This window comes from Dermacentor silvarum, chromosome 1 (genome assembly GCF_013339745.2).
Source record: "Dermacentor silvarum isolate Dsil-2018 chromosome 1, BIME_Dsil_1.4, whole genome shotgun sequence".
Lineage (NCBI taxonomy): Eukaryota > Metazoa > Arthropoda > Arachnida > Ixodida > Ixodidae > Dermacentor > Dermacentor silvarum.
Genome location: NC_051154.1, coordinates 55,160,609 through 55,187,414, shown reverse-complemented (window position 1 = coordinate 55,187,414; position 26,806 = coordinate 55,160,609). Strand labels below are relative to the sequence as shown.

Sequence of the window (26,806 nt, the reverse complement as noted above, 5' to 3'; positions counted from 1 at the left end):
TGAAAAGAGCAACCCGCACAATTAAACACAGGCAAGCAATGAGCACTGTGCCACTTTATGTAGTTACTTACCTGTAATGGAAACCAACATCATGGTTCCCAACAGTAACAAGAACTTTCACATGAGAAGGCACATAAAAAAGATCCCAGAAGCGCTTCATGTACACCTTAAACTCTTCATCATTGCTCCACTGGCCTTCGTCAAAGACATCCCCTGTAACAGTAGCATTAGCACAAGTCTGCAGTTAGGTGTTGGCCAGCCATTACCTCAGTTATAACTTAAGTTGAGCAAACTATTCTTTGTAACTAAGGTTAAGTGAGCACAAGAAAAGATGATCCGCAATCAGAATGAATAATCTTACAGCTCGGTTTATCACTGTGCAAATAAAGCCCTTATATGGACTCTTACACAACAGCACCAGTTCAGAGCACAAAAAACAAACAGGTCAGCTCTTATTCTCATTCGCACTGGATGTACATCACCATTTGTCAACACAAAGGAAGCATTTTTCAGATTCAGACAGTTCAAATCGATGTGTCATTACTTTTTTTTTAAGCCGCTTAATACTTCCCTATAGTCCACAGCCTTTTTTCCATTCTGATAAAGCATGTAGGTATACTTAAGCGCAACTGACACAACACAAGAATAATTCAGTGTCACTCTTGATTATGGTATTTTTCCTCAGTGAATGCTGATGAGTATTAGTCATTATGGAAGTGGCTGAATAAACGTACACTCACCAACTGAAGAACACAAAAATAACAGATTGACGTTTCAGCGCCCATTACGGGTGCCTTGTTCACAATGAACGAATGCATGGTGATCTTTATTGTCGAATCTTCATTACGGTGGACCGTCCATAAATAAAGATCACCATGCATTCGTTCATTGTATACAAGGCACCCGTACTGGGCGCGAAACGTCAATCTGTTGTTTTTGTTTTCTTCAGTTGGCGAGTGTACGTTTATTCAGCCATGTTCTTTCCTTGCCACACGAGTTTTCGTCAAACCCTAGAAGTCATTATGGAAATGCCAACACAGTGAACAGCTCACAGGCTAAATCTTGTGAGCTAAATCAGCTCACAATTTGCTTTCGCTTTGTTAATCTTGACAAAAGATGGCACCAAGCATTTTATTGTGTGACATTTTGTAACTTGGCTTTCTGCTGCATTTAGTTGGCCATAGTAACACAAAAAGAGTGCCAGTTACTATTATAATGAACTTTTGTTATTCATTATATTAAAAGGTTCAATGAATTGAGTTCAATTAGAAAGCTTTTTTCGGTTCATCTGGGGTAGTTTGCTGCTTGAGCACAGAGAAATAAAGAGGGAGTGTGTGGGCAGCCTTCAATTGCTTTGTATTATCAGCCAAAATTTTCTCAATTCTTTCTCAAGTTTTAATCAAAAGCATGTCACTAAATTCTGCTTTCAAACAGTTTTTAACCCTTACCCTATAACAGACACCATCTACTTGTCACGATGACTTATATGAACATAGGCTTTACATTTTCAACTCATCCCTAGTTCCAATTAAAGGAGTCTTGCAGCACTTTTTGAACAGGATAGAGAGAGAGAAAAAAAAGGTAAAGGAAAGACAGGGAGGTTAACCAGACATTATCTCCGGTTGGCTACCCTGTACTGGGGGAGGGGTAAAGGGATTCGACAGGAGAGAGAGAAAAAATAAGTATAAAAAAGGGGGGAAAAAGGAAAAAGAAAATCACACACACACACAAAACAGAACTGTTTCTGTGGGCATAGTCACGCAGGATAAACAGGATAAATAAACTTGCACAGTTGCTAGGCAATAGTGTCATAAAATTCTAAGCCAAATATTATTCAGAATAATGCAGCTGTAAAAGCATTTATTGCACGCAAGCGTTAGGGCTGACCGTTCGATCAGTTCAGGGAACCGCGAGCGCGAGCGGCGTAGTCCAAGCGATGCGCTGGAGAGACTGACCCACTAGACAGCGCTGGTAAGGATGCCCCACTGCATCGTCCCTCTTCTTCACTACAATTACCCCGGGGACGAAAAAGGGAGCCATCCGGCGACCTAACAGTTCATCACTATTAGGGGATCATAATACGGCTTGAGGCGCTCGACGTTGACAATGTCGTGTCCGCGACGGCGCATGTCGGAAGATGGTTCAACGGGCTCTATCACATAGTTGACGGGTGATGCACACTCGATGATACGGTACGGACCTTCATACTTAGGCATTAACTTGGAAGACAGACCAGGTGCAGCGGAAGGAACTGAGAGCCACACAAGTGCTCCAGGAAGAAAGGTGGGCGCAGAGGTGGTGTCACCGCGAATGTTCTTCTGGTGCTCTTGGTCATTGGAGGTAAAAGCCCGGGCGAGGTCGCGGCACTCTTCGGCATGTCTCACCGTATCAGAAATGGGCGCACATTCAGATGCGTCGGGCCGGTATGGTAGCATTGTGTCGATGGTGTGCGATGGGTGCCGGCCATACAATAAGAAATATGGTGAAAAACCAGTAGTGCTCTGCGTAGCGGTATTGTACGCGTAGGTGACGAAGGGCAGAATGGCATCCCAGTTTGTGTGGTCGGAGGAGACGTACATTGAGAGCATGTCGCCGAGCGTACGGTTGAACCGTTCCAAGAGTCCATTGGTTTGAGGATAGTACGCCGTTGTTGTGCGATGAACAACGTGGCACTCTTTGAGAATAGCTTCAACTACTTCGGAGAGGAAGACACGTCCGCGGTCACTGAGCAGCTCCTGGGGTGGCCCATGACGTAGGATGAATCGACGAAGCAGGAAGGAGGCAACATCGCGCGCTGTCGCCCGGCGTCGCATCATCCATGACAAACCGTTCGCCCCGTCCATCTTACGACCCACCTTCCGGTGTGTCACCACCATACCGCCCGCCGCCGAACACCCGCCGTTCCCCATCTCCACGCCGGCGCTCGTTATTGCCGATGCGACCTCGTGCCGCCCCTCGGGATGAGGAAAACTAACAGTCGCAGTCCAAAAGGCAAGGGCTGAGTCAACGACGAAGTGCACAAGTCCTCATTGCAGCCCATTAAATGTGATAGACGTGTTTGTCGACGGTGTCCACGCGTCTGCACTCGTGGACACAGGAGCAGCCGTATGTGTTATGGACGCTACACTTTGCCGCTTACTTCGGAAAGTCACGACGCCCCTATCCGGACTATCCCTTCGCACAGCCAGTGCTCAGCATATTCGACCCTTGGCGTCTTGCACTGCTGGTGTAGAAATTCAGGACGTTGTTTACGTCATAGAATTCTTCATCCTTTCCTCCTGCTCTCACGATGTCATCCTAGGCTGGGATTTTCTCTCGCGCCACAATGCCATTATCGATTGCGCACGGGCCGAAATAGAACTATCGCCGCTGCTAGATTTGATGCCCACTGACGCTCCGCCGCTTTCCAGGAAACTGATTGTCGAAGCCGACACACAGGTTGCTCCCAACGCCTCAATGATCGTGTCCATGCACTGCAGTGGCCTCTCGGACGCCATTGCAGTACTTTCGCCGTCTGGCCGTTTTCTCGCACGGAAGGGCCCGTTGCTACCGTTTGCGACCGTGGACATCATCAAGGGCACTTGCACAATTTTCGTTTGTAACCCGTGCCCATACCCTGTCATGCTGATCCGAGGAGAATGTGTTGGTACCGTGAAAGCCATTGACGACGTGCAAGTTATCGACGTGCCCGACTACCCGAATTGCGCCACCTACCGTACACTCAGTGCTGTTTCTACATCTGATGCATTGCCCAGAGATGTATTTGGTTATTCCATCGCTGGAGAGACTGACCCACTAGACAGCGCTGGTAAGGATGCCCCACTGCATCGTCCCTCTTCTTCACTACACAGCTAAGAACCAACAATTTAGCTAGGAATACTGCTGGCGCTTTATGTCAGCTTTTAAAAACCCCCACCACTTGTTTTTTTCTTACTCTTAATGCACAAGTAAAAAAGTTGCAGTCTCGCCCAAAAGGCAAAGCATCGATTGCAATAGCAAATTACTAGACAGCTACGTGAAGTAAAGATAATAGTTTTATCGGCCACATAAACTTGTAAACATTGGCTTACCAACTAAATTAACAAGCATGGTGTCACACGCACACAAGTAAACATGAAATATAGAAATTCCCCTGGAGTGTCCATATAATAAAATGATGGCTAATGGGCAGCTTTTGCTAAACACAACAAATAAGCAAGGCCCTCGGCAAAAGTAAAAGCGGAGAAATCTCATCACTAGATGGATGGATGGATGCTGTGAGCGTCCCCTTTGAAACGGGGCAGTGGGTTGCGCCACCAAGCTTTTTTTTTCTTATTTTGCCTAATGTCTAACCTGTCTTATTATTTTTTTTCTTTACAGACAAAAAGTTGCCAGCATCAAACTGAAACAGTCCTGAAGGCCAGCTATAAACATGTGAGCTTCTCAATGCCATTGACTGGCTTCGCCAGTGACACAACCTTTCACACTTAAAATTTTTCAACCAGGAGGCATCTGTGGTAAAAACTATTAGTTTATTCCTTCCTCAATATAGATGTTACAGAAATGTTATGTGCATAACCATAGCGAAAATGCATGCACAAGTTGTGAAAAGTGATGCCACAGCAAACCTCAGATCACTAGACCATTTCTGAATTAATAAAAATACTAACAGCTCACGACACGCCTCAATATATATGATGTGGTCAAAATGCTTTTTCTGGTTGTTTTCCATGGTACACTGCTAGACCGGGTTTGTCCGTTTTATTTGGTGGATAGAGAGGTGGCAGTTTTGATGTAGCAGAGGCCCTATAGACCCTGTGCCTTGATAGCCACATCGTTGTTTCTGCAACCAGGGACAACGCAATTTTTTTTTCTAACCTGCCATAATTTATTAATTTATTGTACTGTGCAGTCAGCCAGTGGTACGCACTGTGCATAGCCACTGCTTGCTGTGCATTTCAATCCTACACAAGGCCACTTGTGGATGGAAGTGAAAATGTTCTCCATTATTCAGGAAGACCATAAATGTCCCTTTTATCAGTTCTGAAGGAGCCATCAATTTCCGGAATGAAAGAGTTAATAAGCAATATTGTATGCAGACCCTATGGAAGAAAAGATTACATGATTGGTACAGACAACACTGGATGCTCCACGACAGCAAGTTTCCCTCCAATGTCTAGCTTCTTACGAGAGAGTTTTTAGCCAAAACATTGATACTACTTATTTCTGAGTCTCTATACTAACCAGAATTAGCTTCATCTGACTTCTTGTTCCTAAATTTGCAGGACGCTCTCAAAGTCACCAGTACATCATTAAAGAAAATTAACCAGAAAAGGCCCACTGAATTCTAAATCAAGAATTGCAGGAAAGATTATTTCTGGGTTCAGCTCATAAGTGCAGAAGAAATGTACTTTAAAGCACAAAGTATTTCTAGTTTCTAGGTAACTGCTAACATATATTTGGCAAAGACCTCATCTTTGTGAGTGGATCTGACATTAGCCGATGTTAAAAGCCAGTAATGCAAGTTCAGGCTCATGTGAATAATGTGCACTAGTCACAGCCCCACTGCAGCCCTTTGATAATGTGGCCGTTAAGGGCTGCCACAAATATCAGTAAACAAACACATTAGTTAATTGTTCCTTCTATTACAATAATGCCCTCCTTTTCCGCTGACAATTGAGGGAGCTTTTAAAAACTCCTGTGTTTGCTCATCCCTAAATTTCAGTCTGTTATCTCTTGTCTTATCTGTGGCAATGAGACAGTTGCATATCCTGTCACTGATTATGAAAGACACCAGAGGCAGGGTTACTTCAATGGTTGAACATATGACACCTTCAGTGGACGACAGGCAAAGAAAAGAAAAAAAAGAAAAACACTATGTGGCATGGTTGCATATGACCGGCTGAGCACTGTTCGCATTGCATGTGTTGCACCAGGCTCAACAACTGCATTTGCCAAAGTGAAGGGAGAGGAACAGCAGACGGAAAGTAAAGAAACAGCTATATTGGCAAGAGGTGTTGCACAGCCCCTTTAATGTCAACATTCACTAAAAAGTAACGCTTAGGTAATGTTAAAAGCCTCACCTAAAAAAGCCACCACATCAGGACGGTGCAGTGTCAAAGCAGTCTGAAATGTGCGATGCATCTGCCATTCCCTTCGAAGAAAGCAAGAAATTTCTGCAGTTTAGAATATCAACAATTTCTTTCATGCAAGTGTGCCCGCTCTTCAAATACAAGAAAACCCAAGTCTAGTAGTAGCACATACCTCCAATGTGACTAATTTTCATAAAGCATGTGCACCACTTGGCCAACATACGTGACCAACAGAGCTTTTTCTCTTCTTTCAGTCATGGCCACCAGCTACCAACTAAGAAAATTCACTCTACAATGTGGCTGCTTTGCATATCACATGGACATCTCTTTAGAGACATAACAAGCCAAAACATCTGCCACATACACTCGTAAAAAAAGGCACACAATGTGGCCTGCCGATTCTCACTGACTGCAATTGGTGAGTGAACAGGCGACCCTAGGTATTCATGTGACAACTATTGTGTCCTGACAGTGCAACACACCAGGGTTGCAGAAACTGAAACCATCATGTGCTGTGGTACTTGCTTTAGACAAGTGAATATGCAGCATCAACTTTGTTGTGCATAAGCAATACCCAATGAAGACAATGCTTAACATTAAGTGCCTGCAATGACTCACACTGCCAGTTATAGGAAGATCGAAAGTCGGGCAAGTTGGTACGAATTCATGTTATTACTGCATGAAGAAAAACGGGGACAAGGGAGGAAGCACAACTCCCTTGCCCCATTTTTCTTAGTGCAGTAATAACATGAATGCCAGTCATAGGCAGCCATGTAACTACATATACTGGTTCTAATTGTGAACTCATTGATCAGCTTGCCAAGCAACTGCTGAACATGTAGCAGCATGTGCAGCAGTAAAACCCACATAACAGCTGGTACACTGCTATGTATAAAATAAAGGTGTGCACAATATTCGATTGCTTTCAAAACAATCTAAACATAAAATCTACTGCTTTCTTGGGTTACGATTACATACAGCAGCTGGCAGACGCAGCTTAACAACAAAAAAACAATTTTACTATGGGAAACAAGCGTGGATGTACATATGCCCCTAGTAGTGCCTAAACAACTGTGGCTGCCTTCAAGTAAGCATAGTATTCTCTGTTACTGTGTGTACAAGTGCTATCTACGCACCAGTATTGGTGGCTATAGCCACATATAAAAAATGTTAAAGTCGTTCTATAAGTTCTCAGCAAAAACAAGCCCTTGCCCTGAGGACAGCCTGCCATGCAGTTACGTGTCAGTAAATTAGTACTTTTTAAGGCGAATGGCTATCTTTGGCTACCGTGAATGTTGAGTGCTGGCTAAGTATCTTGCCAAAAAAAGTGCAGCGTGCAAGCTATCAGACCAAGTCGTGAGGCGCGTTCGTCAACAAACACCAACTAACTCTTTGAGACACATGTGCTGTCATGCAAGAGCTTTATGGCGCCTGAAGGTTTACGTGCTGTGGTCGGTGGTCATGCTGTGCTATTACTCTTCTCGAGATGCGCCATTTCGTCTGGCCAGCTCATCACAGTTTCGCTTAGACGAACTTCCACAGTGTACGGGATCTGCATGATTTTAAAGCAAATGGTTGGAGGAGCATCTGGTTCCTACGGAGCAAATGAGCAGAAAAGGGAGCACAGGTGCACAGCCGTTGTCATGCCATTGTCATCATGCTGCCGCTGTTATGCCGTTGTTGTCACACCGTTGAGATTCTGTTGTTGTCATGTCATCTTGGTCATGCTGTTGTTGTCATGCTGTCATCACCTCCATCGCCATCATTTCATAGTCGTCACAAAGTCCTCGTTGTCATGCCATCATCACACTGTCGTGCTGTGTACCAAAACATCTCAATAACTTGTGCCACCATCATCAAACACCGTAATTGACATCGGCAGTATACTTCAGAAGCATTGCTAGTGCGTCCAGTTGATGTCTACGGTGCGCATTAGGCTTACTTTGACAATCATTTTCAATGGTTTCTAAATATTTTCTTTATTGAAATGAAAATAAAAACAAGGATATTTAGTCCCCTTACAATGGTCATTTAGCAGTAACAAAAAGAAATAATAACGCAACGTTAGAAGAAATGGCCAAATTATTAGAATACTAAAATGTTCTAATCAAGTCAGATCTAATAGGCAAAAGAAGAAGACGAGCAAAAGTAGGAACTACAGTAAAACCTTGCTACACAAAGTTCATTATAACCACTTCCCACCCTCACAACCAACATTACTCTCCCGGCGAAGGGCAGGGGTGTTGCAGTAAGTTACCACTGCGAGAGAGAGATAAACGGGATAGGGAAGACAGGGAGGTTAACCGGACAAGATTCCGGTTTGCTACCCTGCACTGGGGGAAGGGAACGGGGAAATGAAAGACGGAAAGAACAGCAAAGAGAAAGAGCAAAGCAAAAAAAAAAAGAAGGGATAGGGAAGGTTGTGAACGTCCATGAGAACTACAGTCTCTCCAAACGGCCACTCAAACGTAAAAATTTCAAGAGTGCTTCACTGTCTTGTGGTGTGACGACTGTATAGGTTGGCGTTCCAGGACTGTCTGCTCCGAAAGCGGCTGGTCATCAAGATGCACCAGCGCAGTCGCAAGTGGCTGCCTGTGTACGATGTATCAGGGTCAATGACAAAGAACGTGTTCGATAGTTTCCTCATCGCCGCAGTGGTCACACGCAGCACTATGCTCCCATCCAATGCGGAAAGCAAACGACTTCGTAAATGCGACATCAATCCACAATCGGCAAAGTTCCGTTGTCTCTGGTCAGAATAGTCCAGGTGGAACCAAAGCCAATACAAGAATCCCACACAGTGCCACCTAAGGTCCATAAAGATTGTTTTTTGTAGCATTTTCTTCAGTGAGGTGATTGATTTCTGTAATGCAGCTTTTGTCACCGCTAATACATTTTTGCTGCTAGTGGCATTGGAGATCTTATCAGAACACAAAATCGGAGCTTGTAATACTCTTCTGGCAAGTTCACGAAGCACTGATAAACCAAGTGATCACTGACAACATGAGAGTAAAGATCGTATTTTCTAAGAATCCGTTTCATTTTCTATTCTTATCGCTCATCTCGTCTAGTGTAGCATTATTATTAGTACAGTTAAACCTTGCATGGCCTAGCGTGTTTATTAGTACAGTCAAACCTCGATATAATGAGCCTCGATTTAACGAAATTTGCGATGTAACAAACTATTTTCATTTCACAATCTTAGTTCCATTGAAAAATACGTATTTTTCACGATTTAACAAAGTATTTCGTGACATGGTTTCAGTTTAACGAAGTTTTTAGCCATTTCAAGAATGTACTTGGAGCCTGTATGGCTAGTAAATCTAGCAAAAAAACTATAACAAAGCCGGCCAAGGGCATAATTATTTCAAGTGTCCTTCCGCACGAAAAGTTTGAGCAGCAAAAAACGCCGCCAAAGCGCACACGTGCCGGGATGCGGTAGGTGGGAAACGCCGCTGCGCCATTTGTCACGTTGGTAAACAAGTTGCGGAGGTGGGGTGCATAGCAGTTTGCAGTGCTCGAAGAAACACAAGAGCTGACGATTCCATCTGTGCAAGAGGGATGGGGAGGGAGTGAACCCGTGGTAACGTGATCAAGCACGCGCTAGGGGAGGGGGCAGATCTCCTCCTCACGCACGACCATGCGCGGGCCACGCACCCTATCTTGGAGGTACTCTCTCTGCGGCAAGTGCAAACGCCAAGCCGAAGTGGTTCGTGCCTTTGTGCGCATTGAGTTCCCATGCGTCTAGTGTTGGCGGTTGCGTAATCCCAAGTTTCCAAGTCACGGTGCAAAGTGTTAGCTTGCATTGTGACAGCGAGATTGTGGTGATCGAGTGAGATCTGTTAATGTTTGCCTGGGCACGCACGACACTTGATAAAACTACGAACCTTACTTCGTGTAGTTCCGACTTTTATTTTTTTTGCTCAGGCCGAATATTCTATCTTTTTGCACTTTTGTTTTTTCATTTGTAGGTGCCGGCTGCAGGCACTACGCACGCAAATCTCGGACGTCGCGAGCCAGGTCGATGCATTGCTCTCGGCACAATCTGCACCGCACGTGCTGGCGCTCATAACCACGTAATATGGCCCGACCCGACCTTCTTGAGATTTGTTTATAAGTGCTTAATAACAAGATTCTATGCACCGGGAATGCTCTGAGAATATTTTACTGCGGAAACTTTAAAACCTTGAATTCACGAAATTCGCAACTTAACGAAGTTGTTCGCTGCGAGTACAACTTTGTTATATCGAGGTTCGACTGTAGTAGTGTGGTGAAACGATGACGACGACGACATTGACTACATGTGCGGCGCGTCGCGAAAAAAAGAAGAAGAGGTAGAAGGCACGAGCGCAGCAGAGGCGGGTTGGAGACGGCGTTCGAAGAGCCAGGGTTCGAGAGGGTTGCTCGGGTGAGCCGCTGGGCAACCTCCTGACCAGTTGCGCTCCTGCGGATGTCGGTGACCAGTGCGGCGACTACCTGCCCTCGAGACTGTTCCCGGTCAGTACTGTTCCTGGTCGTCTGATCTCGTGCCGTTCCTCAACGTTTGAGCCGCCGCCACCGCTAACCCAGCATCTCGGCAAGTCGACCCACTACGTCTTGCTCAACGACCAAGTCGTCCCGTCATGGTCTCCTTCTACTCAAGACGACGAGGACGTGAGCGCGAGCAAGAACCTTGTAGCGTAGGGACGTAGCATGCATGTGTTACATGTACTTTAGTCACTGTTTGATGTGTGCGTCGTTCTGTTTGTATAGAATTTTACAGGGTGCTTAGTTCTAATATATGTTATCTTCAAACTTAAACGTCTACGGCTCCATCCTTCACCGCACCGCAACTCAACGAACGTGACGGTCCGCAATCAACTCTCTTGGTGTTAAACTCTTCAACAAAAGGTGTTAAACTCTCTTTAACACCTTTTGAGAGTCTCACTTTGTTTATGTGCGGTGGTTGAAGATGGATGACGAAAAGCTGATAGGTCTTGGTAAACAGTTGAGACTAACAGGAAAAGCACTCCAGCAATGGATAGAGAAGGAGCGCGAGAGAGAAAGCGAGAGATATACGCTACAGCGTGAAGCTGCTAAGGAAGATCACGACAGAGTTAGAGCGGCAAGCTAGAGAACGCCAGTTACTTGAGCTACGGCTACGCGTGCAAGAGTCACAACAACCTAGTCAAGCAGTGACCACTGAACCAAGCAAATGCAGCGCGAGCAGTCAAGGTTTTCGGAGTCCGCACAAGCTAATTCCAGCTTTCAATGAATCCCGGGATGAACTCGACGCTTATATTCAAAGGTTCGAGCGAGTAGCCACTGACCAAGGATGGCTTCGTGACAGGTGGGTCTATCCCCGAGTTTGTGCCTAACAGGGGAGGCTCTCACTGTTGTCGGATGCATGTCTGCGGAAGATGCGACTGACTTTGCAAAGCTGAAGTCAACATTACTTCAGAGGTTTCGGTATACTGAAGAGGGTTACCGAATCAAGTTCCGCAAGGCCAAACCCGAAAATGGCGAAACAGGACGCCAATTTGCAGGCAGACTCTGCTTGGTTATTTTGACCATTGGTAAGAACTGGCCAAAACTGAAAGGACATATGACGCCTTGAGAGACAGGGTCGTCTCGGAACAATTTTTGCGTCGATGCGACCAGAAGCTTACGGTATTTTTGAAGGCGCGAGGTTGTAAAGATTTGAGCAATTTGGCCGCAACAGCGGATCATTATCTCGAAGCCCAAGGCCTGACACACCTGGCTAGAGGAAGAGAAGAGAACGCGTATGTGAAGAGCGGGACGGTGCCAAAAGAGCCAACGAGCGCTCAAGGAAAGCCCTATTGCTTCATATGCAATAAAAGAGGCCACAAGCAGTCCGATTGCTGGTCTGGAGCCACAGGGAGTAGGTCTGTGAACAGTGTGAAAGGGAAGAAGGCACAGAGCTGTCCCCAAAACACGAAGAACCGCAACGAGGCTTTGTGTTCCAGTTATGAACAGGGCCAAACAACGCAAGAAAGCACCCTGCGCGAACAGTGCCAAATTGCAACAGACATTGAAGACACCAGATGTGACAAGATTGGGTCGGGTGTGGAAAGCCCCGTTGGTCTGAAACGTCGAACAGAACGAATGCCGACAGCGCAAGGTTATCTGGAAGGTCAACCTGTGACCGTGCCCAGAGATTCGGGTTGCGACACTGTCATCGTAAAACGCGCACTTGTTCCAGCCGAGAAACGTACAGGGAAAACGCGGACTGTTTATTTATTAGACAGTTCCGCTCAACACCTTCCAGAAGCCGAAGTTGATATCGACGGTCCGTTCTACAAGGGCACGGTACTTGTCATATGCATGGAACGGCCACTGTATGATGTTGTGTTGGGCAATATCAACAGTGTCTGCCCCTCTCTCGAGTTGCCTGGAAGCGAAGCCGCGCTAAAGCCTGAAAAACGTACTGATGGCTGTCTACATTGCAAGGACAACACCGAACCTGTTTGCGATGATGATGTGGCTGCTGTATCACGATCCGGTGGCAAAGAATCACCAAAGTTGCCAGTAGTCATGCCAAGCCCGTTGGACGTTGGTCCCGAAAGATTCGCCAAAATGCAAAAGGACGACCGAAGCCTCAGTGGTTGCTTCGCGGACGTTGGCAAGACTAAAACGACACGATCAACCACTGCCAGATTCGTCATCATCAATGACCTTCTCTACCGGCGGTATAAGTCTGCGACACAGAGAGAAGTGGAACAGCTGGTTGTTCCGAAGGACCTTCGAGCATCTGTCCTGAAGATCGCACACAAAGGCATACTGTCCGGTCACCAAGGGACAAAGAGGACGGCGGATAGGGTTTCGGAAGAATTCTACTGGCCTGGTGTGCAAGCAGAAGTCTCGCGGTTTGTGAAGTCCTGCGACATTTGTCAGAGGACCGTCCCAAAACATCTTGTAGGACGTGTGCCTCTGATAAACGCACCGATAATCAATACGCCTTTCCAGCATGTTGGTATCGAAATCATTGGACCCTGTCACCCATATCGGCCAGTGGTAATCGATATGTCCTAACTATGGCGGACATTGCAACCCGTTAGCCAGACACGGTTGCATTGCCAAGCATCACCACTGAAAGAATTGCCGAGGCATTGCTTGAGATGTTTACCAGGGTCGGAATTCCACGAGAAATAGTAACCGACCGAGGTACACAATTCACCTTGCAGCTCATGAAAGAGTTAAGCCATCTGCTGTCTTTTAAACAGCTACCAACCACGCCTTACCATCCAATGGCGAATGGTCTAGTGGAGCGCTTTAACGGAACGTTGAAGCAAATGATCCGGAAGATGTGCCAAGAAAGCCTGAAAGATTGGGACCGATACTTAGCCCCACTGTTAATTGCCTACAGGGAAGTCCCGCAGGCAAGCTTGGGTTTCTCGCCCTTTGATCTGCTACGTACGAGGACCGATGGCAATCCTCAAGGAGCTGTTGTCGGGAAGCCAACTGCATGACGAGACAAAAACAACATACGGCTACGTTGTGGAGCTACAAGAACGGTTACACCGAACATGTGAACTTGCCCATGAGGCACTTCGAAGGTCGAAGGCAACCCAGAAGCAATATTATGACCGGAAGGCGAAGGTTCGACACCTTGCTATGGGAGACAAAGTGTTACTTCTGCTCCCATCCAACAACAACAAACTAATACTGACCTGGAAGGGACCATTTACCGTTATTGACAAGAGAAGCGACATCGACTTCGTCGTAGACTTAGGCACACGAGAAGGTACCTTCCACATCAATCTCCTTAAAAAGTACGAGGAGCGGGAGTCGTTGCCGCCGACCAAACGCCAAACTGCTGCCGCGGTCAACACTCGCGAAGGTGTTGAAAATAACGACCCTCCATTCCTTGTACTCAAGCAGAAAGAAACGTAAGAGAACGTAAAGATTGCCACAGACTTACCAGTAGAGGAAGGCGATCAAGCAAAGGATACGATGTGTGCATTCCAAGACATATTCTGGGATGTTCCTGGCAAGACGCATCTTGTAGAATGCCGACTAAGGCTGACCACGGAAGCTCCAGTGCACGTACGCCAATATCCGGTACCTTTTGCAGTTGAAAAGGCCACCGAAGAGGAAATACAGGAAATGCTGAAGCAAGGCATCATTGAACCTTCGCACTCACCATACCAGTCGCCGGTGGTAGTAGTTAAGAAGAAAGACGGCAGCATGCGTCTGTGCATTGATTTCAGACAACTAAATCGAGTGCTCATTACGGGCAATGAACCGATTCCACGGGTTGACATGATGTTCGCCAAGCTAGGAAAGAGTCGCTACTTTTCAAAGTTTGATTTCACGAAAGGGTACCAATGGCACCAATGCAACCAGAAAGGAAGCAGATGACCGCCTTCCAGTCAGCCTCGGGCCTGTACCAGTTCCGATTCATGCCATTCGGCATCAAGACCGCACCAGCTGTCTTCACACGGCTGATGAGGAAGGTAGTACACGACATCCCCAATATTTATCACTATTTTGACGACATTCTGATTGCCACAGAAACATGGGAGCAACATGTTGATACTCTCCGACGTTTTTTCCAACAAGTGAACAACGCTGGCCTGACCATCAAACCCTCAAAACGTGAAGTTGGATTCACTTCTATGAAGTTTCTAGGACATATTGTAAGCCATGGAGCCACAGACGGAGACACTCGAGAAAACAGAAGCCGCCACGAGGCCGACCACTAAAAAGGAGGTCCGCTTATTTCTTGGCCTTACCGGTTATTACCGAGACTTTGTGCCAAATTATTCCGAAGTGTCAGCACCCCTCACAGGCCTGACTCGCAAGCGGGCACCAAACAAACTCGCATGGAAAACGCACCATCAGGAAGCCTTCGACAAACTTCGACACTTGCTTTCTGCGCAGCCAATTCTACGGTCCCCAGATTTAGAGCAGCCGTCTGTACTTCGGACAGACGCCTCATCAACAAGCCTGGGAGCTGTCCTCCTGCAACGCCATGACAGGGTCTTACACCCGGTTGCATATGCAAGCCGGAAGCTACAACCCAGGGAGGCACGCTACTCCACCATAGAACGGGAAGGCCTTGCCCTTGTGTGGGCCATCCAAGAGTTCCACGTGTTCCTCTACAGAAAGTGTTTCGTTTTGCAAACAGACCACAAACCACTTTCCTAGATTAATTCCACTAAGCATGTAAACAACAGAGTGCTCCGCTGGAGTTTGCTAGTCATGGAGTATGACTTCACTGTCGAGTATATCAAAGACAGTGATAACATTGGCGCCGACTACCTCAGCAAAGTCTCGTAGTCCCTAACAAATGACATCAACAATTGTTTATGTATGTGTTGATGTTACTGCTTTTGTGTATCGTGTGCGTGTGCTTTAGAAATGTATGAACAGTGCGAACAGTCTGTGTACTTTCAAGTGTGTGTGATAAGTGCTAGTGAAACCAGTGCTCCTTTTGCAAGCCCTCTCCTCAGAGCAAAGTTTGTTAAAGATAAACAACTTTCTTGGGTGAGGGGTAGTGTGGTGAAACGACGACGACGACGACATTGACTACATGTGCGGCGCGGCGCGGAAAGAAGAGAGAGCACGAGGTGGCACGGCGGAGAAAAAAAAAAGAAAAGAAGAAGAGGTAGAAGGCACGAGTGCAGCAGAGGCGGGTTGGAGACGGTGTTCGAAGAGCCAGGGTTCGAGAGGGTTGCTCGGGTGAACCGCTGGGCAACCTCCTGACCAGTTGCGCTCCTGCGCATGTTGGTGACCAGTGTGGCGACTACTTGCCCGCGAGACTGTTTCCGGTCAGTACTGTTCCTGGTCGTCTGACCTCATGCCGTTCCTCAACGTTCGAGCCACCGCCACCACTAACCCAGCATCTCGGCAAGTCGACCCACTACGTCTTGCTCAACGACCAAGTCGTCCCGTCACGGTCTCCTTCTACTGAAGATGACGAGGCCGTGAGCGCGAGCAAGAACCTTGTAGCGTAGGGACGTAGCATGCATGAGTTACATGTACTTTAGTCACTGTTTGATGTGTGCGTCGTTCTGTTTGTATAGAATTTTACAGAGTGCTTAGTTCTAATATATGTTGTCTTCAAACTTAAACGTCTACGGCTCCATCCTTCACCGCACCGCACGTCAACAAACGTGACGGTCCGCAATCATCTCTCTACAAGTAGAAATGTTTACCTTGTCCAAATGACATTTTATATGCTTAGCTTTCTATGGGAATTTCAAGGAGTGTTGCAATTACTTCTTTATATCAATTAGTTCTTATAACCAATTTTATAACGAGGTTTAATGTTAGTAACTGAACACAAATATGGAGTACTGTGTGGTGCAGAAGGCGGACAGGTTTTAAAACACTTCTGTGAAGACAGATAGTATGAAAAGGAAGAGGAACGATTAGGTCGAAACTATAAACTGAAGGATGATAGTTCTACCTGCATGTGAAGTACAGTAAGGATCAGTGGTATAAAACATTCTTGTTGCATCAAAATTCTAATCGCAGGTAAAAAAAAAAATTTTTTTAATGAAAGAGCAAAATAAAACTTTATCAGCAAGATAGGAGCAGAAAATACTTTGTAATCCCGCATGTTGCGGAATCCATCCTGGCTTTGCTAATGTGCAACCTCGCTACGGCACAACCCCTTTAGAAAATACAGAAAGTTTTTTTCTTCCATTCAAAGGGGACGAAAGGCATACTGATACACATAGGTTTGAAACCATGCAAAAAGCTTCAAAAATGTATCTTTCTTGTTTGACAGAAGTGATCCAGTAAGACTACAGTCTTGTCAAACAGTGCCACACAACCATCTATTTTGCACTGGCAAGCAAGACTGCCACAGCCCAGCAGGAGCAAAAAGGAATACTTCTGCTTTTAAAATCATCTGTTCAGGCACTGTCCTATAGCACCCCCAAAGCATCAGTTATATGTTTGTTTCTTTAAACCTTAGGTGAGTGCTCATTTTATTTTAATCATGCTCTCTAATCTGTACTTCCACACTTTCCAATGCAGTTGCACCAATGCAACATTGCATGTTGACAATGCCTGGAGTCACCTGATCAGATATACAATTGCAATGTCTTTTCTGGCCTTATCTTGCTCATATCTACAATCACTATAAATTAAATGCTATTTCAGATAAATAATGCAGCCAAGTACACAAAGTGAGCTCAAACTATTTGCCTGATTTAATGCTTCTACTAAGAGCATTAAATGTGAGGCATGTAAACAGACATAAGTAACAAGAGAAACTCTTCAAATGTCATTGCTAAACCACAAGTTCTCAATATAACCACTTTTTTTCACTACACATGCATTCAAACATACCTCGTCACTATACCCACACATGCCAAAGCACATGGTGTATGATGCTGGCTACCGCAGCTGCAATCTGCACCTTGTGTCGGATCAGACAACAAAGTGCTAAGTCAACCAACATGAGCCAAAAAATAAGGTTTACAGTCCCATGTACGTGCCCAGTTTCTGTGCTACTTGCAATGACACAGACCACAACAGCCTTATGTGTTTCTGAACTCACTGATCACATTAATTTATTCACCAACAATAAGTGACTGCTAACTTGTGTTCGTAGAAAGTTTGACACGAACAGTTTGACAGACGCTGTTCCCCATGACTTTGTAATCTATGAAAACTAGGAATGGAGTGGCCCAATGGTGTCCAGATGCACCTCAATCACATTGGTTGCAGGTTACCACAGCACGGAATAAAGGAAGCACGCACGAACGTCTCAGATAATATCCATGGCGATGCTGCAGCTACCCTATTTGTTCCCAAGAAGGGCCAAAAAACAGTGATTTGTTGTTGCACCGTTCACTGTAGGTTTGCAAGTTGTATGACGCTAGATTTAGAAGGATTAGGCACAAAGATTACTGGAAAATATCCCACCAGCTTGTAGTTTGCAGATGACACTTGCCTGTTCAGCAATGCTAGAGATAACTTACAACAAATGATTGAGGCCCAGTGACTTCCAATTAACCCTGTCTCGCATCAACTGACACCATCCTGTGCTTCCAAATTTCTTTATTTTATCACACTACCTATTTCTCGGTGTCCTCAACTGTGTCTTCCTTCACCTGTCATACTAATAGACCCCTGGTTATCTGCTCTACACATCACATGGCCTGCCCAACTCCATTTATTCCTCTCAATCTCAACTTAATCTCAATCCCTCAATCTAAAATTGGCTACATTCATTTGTCAATTCATTCATACCACAGTCCTCCCGTCACAGTCCTCCCGTCTCTCAATGTCACCCCTATCGTTTTCATTTCCATAACTCATTGCTCAGCCCTTGGCATCTCCTCAAGTTTCATTGTTGTCCTCCCATGTTTCAGCCTTATCGATTAGTACTAGCAGAAGACACTGGTTGCACTTGGTTACACTGTAAGAAAAATCTGCCCTGCGAAACAGAAAAGCACCAAAAATGCATGCGTTTAACACATTCTGTGACTCCTTCCGGTCTGCAACAAGAGCACTGACACACGAACACTAACACAAGAGCCAGCAAGCAAAATTTTTTTTGCGAAGTGCTGTATATGGGCACTTGCAATATGCTTTTGATTAGATTATGCAAAATTTTGCCCACTGCAGTCTGCAATACTAACACAAAATCCAGACAAAACCAACACAAGAACTGGAATACAATGACTTAATGACTCACCTGCGCAACTTATCGAACCAATGGCCACGCTTAGGACCCAAAAGGTGAGTGTCAGAAAGTAGCATCATTTTCAAGGGTACCATTTCATCCTGAGCAACAAAGTTGCCCACATTTGTCTTTTTCAAGTGAGGCCAAGAGCATTGCCCAATGACAACATAGTATATAATGACCTGAGAAAGAGAAACACGTACCACCATTGTGCATTTTGGTTTTGAGTTATATGAATTGCTAATAAAATTTCACACATAAAAAAAAAAATGTGATGTACACAATTGCACTAGTTTCTCCCACAGAATCACACTGCAGCTGAGTAAAATGTTTCAGCATATCATTATCATGCTACCGCTACCGTCCTGGCCAAGCACCGCTAGCACATTCATTGCACAGTTTAATTAGCTAGCTTATGTAAAGCCAGCCCCTGGGTGCGAAAGTGACAGTAACAAAAATTCCAGGTAAAAATGTTCTACTAAAACAAGTTCTGCTAAGACAATAAGACCTTGTAATTCATACTAGCACGTCACCGAAATGTAGCAACAGTGCGAATTGAAAATATGTTGCAACACTAGGTAATACAAAGATTGCCCACAAGTTCAGCTGGGATTTTAGCTCAGTGATTACTGAGCTAAAAATGGTCACTCGGGACACCAATGCTTACTATCCCAAAATTCTTAGGTGTTGTGGTTTACGGTATTAGATTCTTTTTTGCCACAGGTACCATAAAAAAAAAATTGGGACCAGTCTCCTTAATTTGGCTGCACTTTCCGCACTGGTTCAGGGAGTGCAGCACTCACATCCTCGATTTGACACCATGATGAATCAAGTCGTGCACGGTGATTTTTCGACACTCTCGCACTCACTGCTTTGAAATCGCAGGCGTCATGTGAGCTCTTTTTCCAGCAGACGACATGGCAATGCTCGTGTTGATAGTGCCATAGGGACAGAAGTTTTTTGTTTTTTGTTTTTTGCTTTTTATTAAAGCAGTCAGTGCAGCTTCAGAATGATCTGAATATATGTGAGAGCCTGGAAGCCTGTGTCGGGACCGGTTTGTAAAGGATTGTAATGTGCTAACTCCCTTTTGTTTGGAGTTTCTCTTACTGATGAGTAAGTCATTTAGGGCAGCACTCTGTTGCCATCATAACTCCCACCATACAGCATTGGAGTGATAACCAAAAGCAAGTGTGCTTCACATTCCTGTGCACATCTATGATGGATTTTCAATATTTGGAGGCAGACGATGCAGCTTAATCGTCGCTGCACATTCCTCCTTGATTGCGCATCCCCTGCTGCACTTGCACGACATGAACTGGTGTGGCATCATGTGTGACACACTCAAGAACTGGTACATAAAGTGCAGCGAAATCGAGGGGACTTTTTATTTACTGTGACCAGGAATTTACTACATCCAGTGTTGTAATAACAAGGGTCTACTGCTATCAGCATATACTATTCTGGTAATCTAAGGACTGTCGCCCAAGAAAAAGCTCTGAACAATTTCATAAAATGCAGAAGAAACAACTTCTGCTAAACAAACATATTTAGAATTGCCATCTATACAGCAATGTCATTTTGCTTTTGAAGGTAATATGCAAATGCATATGAGCCTTGTGCCCTTATATCAAACTCCATCCACCTGGACATTCTACAGATGACACAACACAACATGCTGCAACTGCTGAAGCTACACTTCGCTTCATTACTTCAGTCGCATAAGTGCTAGAGGCACTGCCAGCACCATTGGATTGGCTGTGATCCCTTCTCAAACACAGACTCTCAGGAGCACTCAGGCCAGCCTCATAACTGAGGTTGTAGCCAGCAAAACTGTGCACATAAGCCTAATGTAGAGTTGTTTTAGATAAATTCCGAGGTCTTTTTCTTGGCACAAGCCTGGCGTAATGAAGCCTAATGGTCAGCTAGATAGCTCCTAGTGGTCATGAAACCAAACACTGCTGCCACACATCGCGCACCACAAAGAGTGTGCTAAAACTCCAATGTGCACATCAGACAGTGAAGCAATTTTCACAAAACCTGCCAGCAAGAATATACTTAAAACACTTCTATATAGTTCCACATGCATTCGACTTCATATCTGGAAGGAATATTTTCCATAATCACTTTTGAGTCAATTTTGAAAACAATTAAAGGCAATGTGCACTACAATCTACACAGGGTCGCACGAGCATACAAGTCCTGGGAGGCAACAATATTGAAAGCCCAAGCCCAAAAGGAATCACGCAGAGCTAAACCCAGTTTATTCATTACGATACTGCAGCGCACACAAAACAAATGAGGACACAAGGCAAAGGCAACACACAAGCCCTCAGTTTATTTTCTTTATTCTTTATTTTTTAAGAAAAGCTAGACACAACAAAGGTGCTACACTCACAATTGTTTAATAAGAGGTTAAATGCATACACAAATTTCTTGATGTGTGAACACAGTTGACATAGCAGGCAATGACATGCATGCAGACTTTATCTGCATTCCAGAGTACAATGAATGCTTTGTTAAGATGTGCTGTACTTTATTTCCAAGTCACACTTCAACATGTGCACACTGGTGTACCGTTACTCTGTTATTTGGTTGCTAAAATTGACTTCATCCTGACAAGTAGCTTCCCAGCATAGGTGAACGATTTCATTTCCATCCCTTAATAAAAACATTTTATCATCATCATCATTTACAATATACCAAGATCACTGATCTAGGTCCACGAGAAACCCCCACAGCAAGATTTGCATTTTTCAAGATTCTTTCTCAATAACCATTCTCATATGTATACATGTCCCCCAATCCCCATTTGCACTCATCCTCATAAAAAAAAAATTAAAAAAAAATAATGGAAGGATTTATTTACAAGCTTCCTCCCAGAATGTTCTCTTCAAGAAAGCATAGGTCATATATTGACATTAAAATACACAAAGAGGAGCACGGTGTCAGTGATTTATACTGTCAGCGTGTGCCCTCATTTGCTCATGTAATATAGCAGCCAGTGTGTGTGCATGTCACCCTACAGGTCAGGGATCTTTCTCCTACCACTGTTGTGCATGATTTCATTCACCTGATTGTGTTTAACATCCCAAACATCGGCTACATGAAAGACACCATGGTGGAGGGCTCCAGATCAATTTATTCCTTTTGACCCCCTGGGGTTAACCAGTACACATTTTTTAGTTCCTCCCCCATTGGAATGTGGCCTCAATGGCTGGGAATTCATGACCAGCAGCAGAATGCCGCAGCCACTGAGGCCCTACAGTAGGTCGCCTTTTGTGGTTCATTGCCCATATAATGCTACTAGCCATAAGGCTATTTTTTTTACCCATGATGCAAGGATTTGGTTGGGCCAGTTTATTCTGCACAAACTCAACAGCCACCTGACAGTATCCACCTGCCTTTCACCTTGTGCATGCAAAATCTTGGTCCAGTTCTGCAGATTTTGTGACACTTTCGCATGTACCGGCCTTTGTCCGATAAAGTAGTGGTTGCACCCCTGTTGCCAGTACTGAATGCGGCAAGTTGGCAATCCATAGCCTAGTGATCTGTTTCTTAAAGCAGGCAACCTGTGACTTTTGTGTGCTAATTCAAGGCACAGTATATAAATTCTTCCAGCTATATTCGATAGCAAGGAAATGGGGGGTGCTGGTTCTTTTAGGAAGTAGAGTTGACAAAAATAGAGAATATGTGTAAGCAGGCTAATCTACTTCTGCTTATTATCCTTCCCCACTGGGGGTGAGGTAGAGTGAGCTATGAAAACCTAATACTGCCAAGGAATGCACTTGCTACCCTGACGAAGACAAGTCGTCTATATAAACCTAATGCTGCCAAGGAATGCACCTTGCTACCTTAACAATGACAAGTCGTCTATAGGAAACGTCGACTCCAGTGACATCTCTTCTATGACCACGGTTGATCATTAAAGGGCTCAATCTCTCTGTGATCCTCTGCTTTGTTTGTTTTACACAGAGGATTTTATATGGAAATATAAGCTCTGAATATGATAATAAGAACTATCACAGGGCACATGCATTGCTGCATTTATGATTGATTTCTGGCACACAACATGGGCAGCAACAAAGTAAGTGGCTCATAATTTATATAATGAACACTTGACCAGTGCAACCTTTTTGTACACTCTGAATGCCACTTAGTCAAGAGCCTCATCAAATTCAATACAAGACAAGTAAAATTTTTAACATGACATGTCTTAATTTTTCAAAATCATCAGAAGGTCTGGCTACCAAAAAGAAAAAAAAAAATTGTTGCTCTAAACAGTTTTGATATTGACCCTACTTGCAAGTGGTACAGGCCACTTGTATGGCTAAAGCAAAGTGCCCATTAACAAACTTAAAGCTTACCTCACAGTAAATCAAAATAAGGATGATAAATGTCAGTTTTTTAAAACAGGCTGAATGGCGTCTTCTCAGATGCTTCAGCACCATTTATAGGCTCTCATCAGGGCACCTGTATGATAACAAGAAAAAAAAATTATTCAGATCCCACACACTGTGGAAGCATTTTGCAGGTAGCAGGCTATCTAGCATCGTTTTGGGTTCTACAGAGTGTTACCAGAGGGACCAATATGTTTGTGCAAGGCGAGCAATTGTGCGTGCGACATGAGCTTGTGTGCACCGAGTGCAGCAAGGCAACAATAGCTTGACGACCATGGCACAACTACTAATTTATTGTACTCTAGTGAACAAACATTACAACCTGTTCTGTTATAACCTGGGCCAATCCTAAAGGTGGTACAATATGGGGGAAACTAGCACACTCCCACTTCTATTAGCAAGATGTCAATATACGATGTGAAGCACGTGCCAATCGTCTCAAAGCGCTAGATGGCATTGGCATGAGAGACGAACGCCCTGTGGCCCAATGGGTAGAGCATCCGGCTTTCATGCTGGGGTACCCTAGTTTGATCCCACCACTGCACATATTTTTATTGAATAACTGAACATGGCAACACAGGAGTGCTGCAATGTGCCTGATATGAGACGAAGAATGCTTCGCATTAACAAAGGCACTTATATATCAGTTAGAAAACAAGGAGCAGAGGGGGTGAAACCTTGTAACTAATATATGGCCAGTCAAAAAATGCAATGCACCTGCATATAGCATGGCCGCGATTTTGTAGCGATGCCTTCAGCTCGATTATATGCCACTCTTATCATCCACCGTTCACAGCCGGCTGATCGCTTTGGTAACGCGGGTGGGACGTCGCTCTAACCACTGACAAAGCGCGAAAAGTGTGAAAAGGAATATCATCGGAGAAGGAATCGCTACAAAATCGCGGCCCATGTCAACAAGAGGGCAAACAGCTACATTGTAATCACTAAGCGTGCAGTAAATACATGCAGTTCAAGAGCTGACGAGTGCAAAAATTACAAGCCCTACCATAAAGTGGTCCAAACATTCTATTACAAAATAACTTCCCAGTTCATGCTGCACCCAGGCACTTTGGAAGTGAATTAAATGTATACACACAGTGCAATTATCACTTTAAAGGGACATTAAATGAGAGTGTTAAGTGAAGCTTGACTTGTAAATTACACTTCTGAAATAGCAAACCAAAAATATTTTGAACAAAGGTTTGTCATGCAAGATAGCAATTTAGAACACTGGTGACAACATCACACTTCAATTCCTTAAGCTGCTCCCTACATGGTCACAGATGGCCGAGTGGATAACCGACCGATTTCACGGCAAGTTTTACTACGCCACCACTGTCACAAAGAATGCCCCTTATCAAGCTAAAGGGCACCTATGGTAAGATGCATGTTTGTACCATGTCAAACCCAATCAAAATCAAGAAGTAGGGAGGCAAGAATAAAAGCATTTTACAATTGAAGTGAGGTTGTAGAGACGCACTCCCCAACTTCCCTGCAAATTTTACTGAAAAAATACACAGGGGCATTGTTCTGAATGTTGCCTTGAGCCCAAGTACAGTAGGAAAGTGCAGAGAACTACTGTCATGATGGCACCGGCATGCACTCTGAACAAGGTAAAATCAGTCTATTCTTCATAAGTAAAAAGAATCAATTCATTTGAAGATGTTGTTTCATCTGTCAAATATTTCTAGGACATTCCTTCAGAAAAGGTACTTGAGACTGCAAAATCTTGGATGTTGCGTAATTCTGCTTCCACAGTCACGTGGGAAATGTGGGCAAATTTCCAACAAAAAATTCGTAGCTATAAAAACTAATGTAACAGTCTAGTCTGATGTGGCACATGCTTTAATTATTGGAATATGGTGAATATAAACTTTTTAAGAACAACTTTGTACGTCAAATCGTTTGAAAATATATGCAGTTCTTTTTGCAGGGCATACACCATGCTTGAGAGAGCGAATTAACTTATTCGATCTGCATCTGAACTCAAGCTATGTTCTTGTTGCTTTGGCATAACAGAAGAGATTTTTATGTTATCACTCCCCCGTTAACTTCCTACGGCGGCAACCTGGCTCATCAAAGAACCAACGCTGGTCAAACGTGTCGAATGCCCTATCCCAAAACTGCTAACAAGGCAACTAAATAAGTCGATGTAAAGTACTTGTCTGCGAACTTCTATGGAATGACAGAATCAATGCGAACTTTATGAACGGGAGTGAACGGTAAGCGCGCGCACTAACCCACCGCGCGGGGCCAAGGGCGAGCTCAGAGGCCGGGGTTCTCGAGTTTCGGAACACTCTCGATACTTTCAACGAAATAACTAAGCACTATCACCTGGGTAGGAGGACGTATCCTCCACCTCATAGCAAACTGGCTAGATCTCTGTCGTCCACTTTACGCATGCTTCAGACTAATTCTTATCCCTAACTGGCCCTTTTTCATTCGATCACTCCAGAAGCTTTTAGCTCTACTTGCCCCGACTGTGAGGCTGTTAGCAATCTAGAACACATGCTCTGGCGATGCCCCTCGTTACGGGGACCCAATCGCATAACGGAAGAATGGAGCTCTGCCATCCAGACCTCAGAACTTTCACGACAAACTTGGGCTGTCCAAAGAGCCCACGTGGGAGCGGTCCGCGGCCTCTGCCCTAGGGTAGGGCTTCTCAGGACCTAGTGAATAAAGTTTTTTGTCTGTTTGTTATGAATGGCGCCATCCAGCTTTTTTTTTCTAACGAAGCTCCATAAGTAGCATGTACAACCACTCCGATTGACTAGTGCAAGACAGCAACCCACTACAGAAGACGAAAGTTACTTAAGAATAGAACAGCACCAGTCGTTGTGGTTTACAGTTACGCACAACCAACAACAGGAATCTTTAAAAACGCTCCAAAGCACCGCTCATACCGAAAATCAACGACTGTCCCGCCCAATACTTCAACCCTGTGCTTCTTCGCATCAACGCTTTCAGAGAAATAAAATAAATTGTGCTATACACACACACAAGAAGCGCGCAGTATCATGCTATAATTTAAAAGGTACCGAGGCATCCTCAAGAACAGAGTAGTTATCACAAAATCAGAATCGAAATGTCGACATCATCGAAATCTCGAATCGAAATACAGCGTAAGTACACTGGATATGATTGACTTGGACGCTTTGGCTTCGACTTGTGCGTTAGTCTTGTCCACGACCTACTGCATGGAGGAGGAAGTTTTGTTTCCTTCCTCAGTAGGTCGTCATAGAGAAAGAAATTGAATTCCTTTCTCTATGAGGTCGTGGTCTTGTCGAGATCAACTGCGCCGATTAGAAATTTTTAAGCTCCATATAGCCTGATACCCTCATTTTTGTGGGCAAGGCCGGCAGACAGCCTCTACAAGCTATTAAAAACATAATCAACGTTTTAAAGCCACAAAAGTTGCCATAATAACCGACCTTTCACAGCACAGGGAAAGCTTGCGATGCGCATCTTTGAGCCCATAAAACCCCTGTCGCTCCCTGGCGAGCACTGTAGAAACTCGAAAGGTTCGACGACGCGCTTGCGGCCATGGAGGTAAAAAATTAGAGTGTATAAAAAATACTTCCTTTTCACTCTATAAAAAATACTTCCTTTTTTTCCTTCCTCCATGCTTGCGGCGCTCGTTTGGCAACCTTTCCTATTCCACCAGCCGGCTAGCACCGTAGCCTAAAGCCCCC

At 44.6% G+C, this 26,806-nt stretch overlaps 1 protein-coding gene across 2 annotated transcripts in view; it reads right to left on the bottom strand.

The window, feature by feature from the left end:
- Positions 1-26,564, bottom strand: part of LOC119463570 (metallophosphoesterase 1-like) — a 47,257-nt gene extending 20,693 nt beyond the window's left edge. Inside the window, exons 1-5 of one of the 2 annotated variants that reach the window (XM_049668293.1) lie at positions 26,546-26,564; positions 23,082-23,187; positions 18,730-18,899; positions 6,063-6,133; positions 72-213 (exon numbers count right to left, since the gene is read on the bottom strand). In XM_049668293.1, coding sequence (XP_049524250.1) covers positions 72-213; positions 6,063-6,133; positions 18,730-18,899; positions 23,082-23,165 — 467 coding nt within the window. In that variant the 5' untranslated portion in view covers positions 23,166-23,187; positions 26,546-26,564. Of the gene's footprint in view, positions 1-71; positions 214-6,062; positions 6,134-18,729; positions 18,900-23,081; positions 23,188-26,152; positions 26,287-26,545 lie in introns of those variants that run through there. The other variant, XM_037724402.2, reaches the window with a different exon arrangement.
- Between the last annotated feature and the right edge of the window lie 242 nt (positions 26,565-26,806).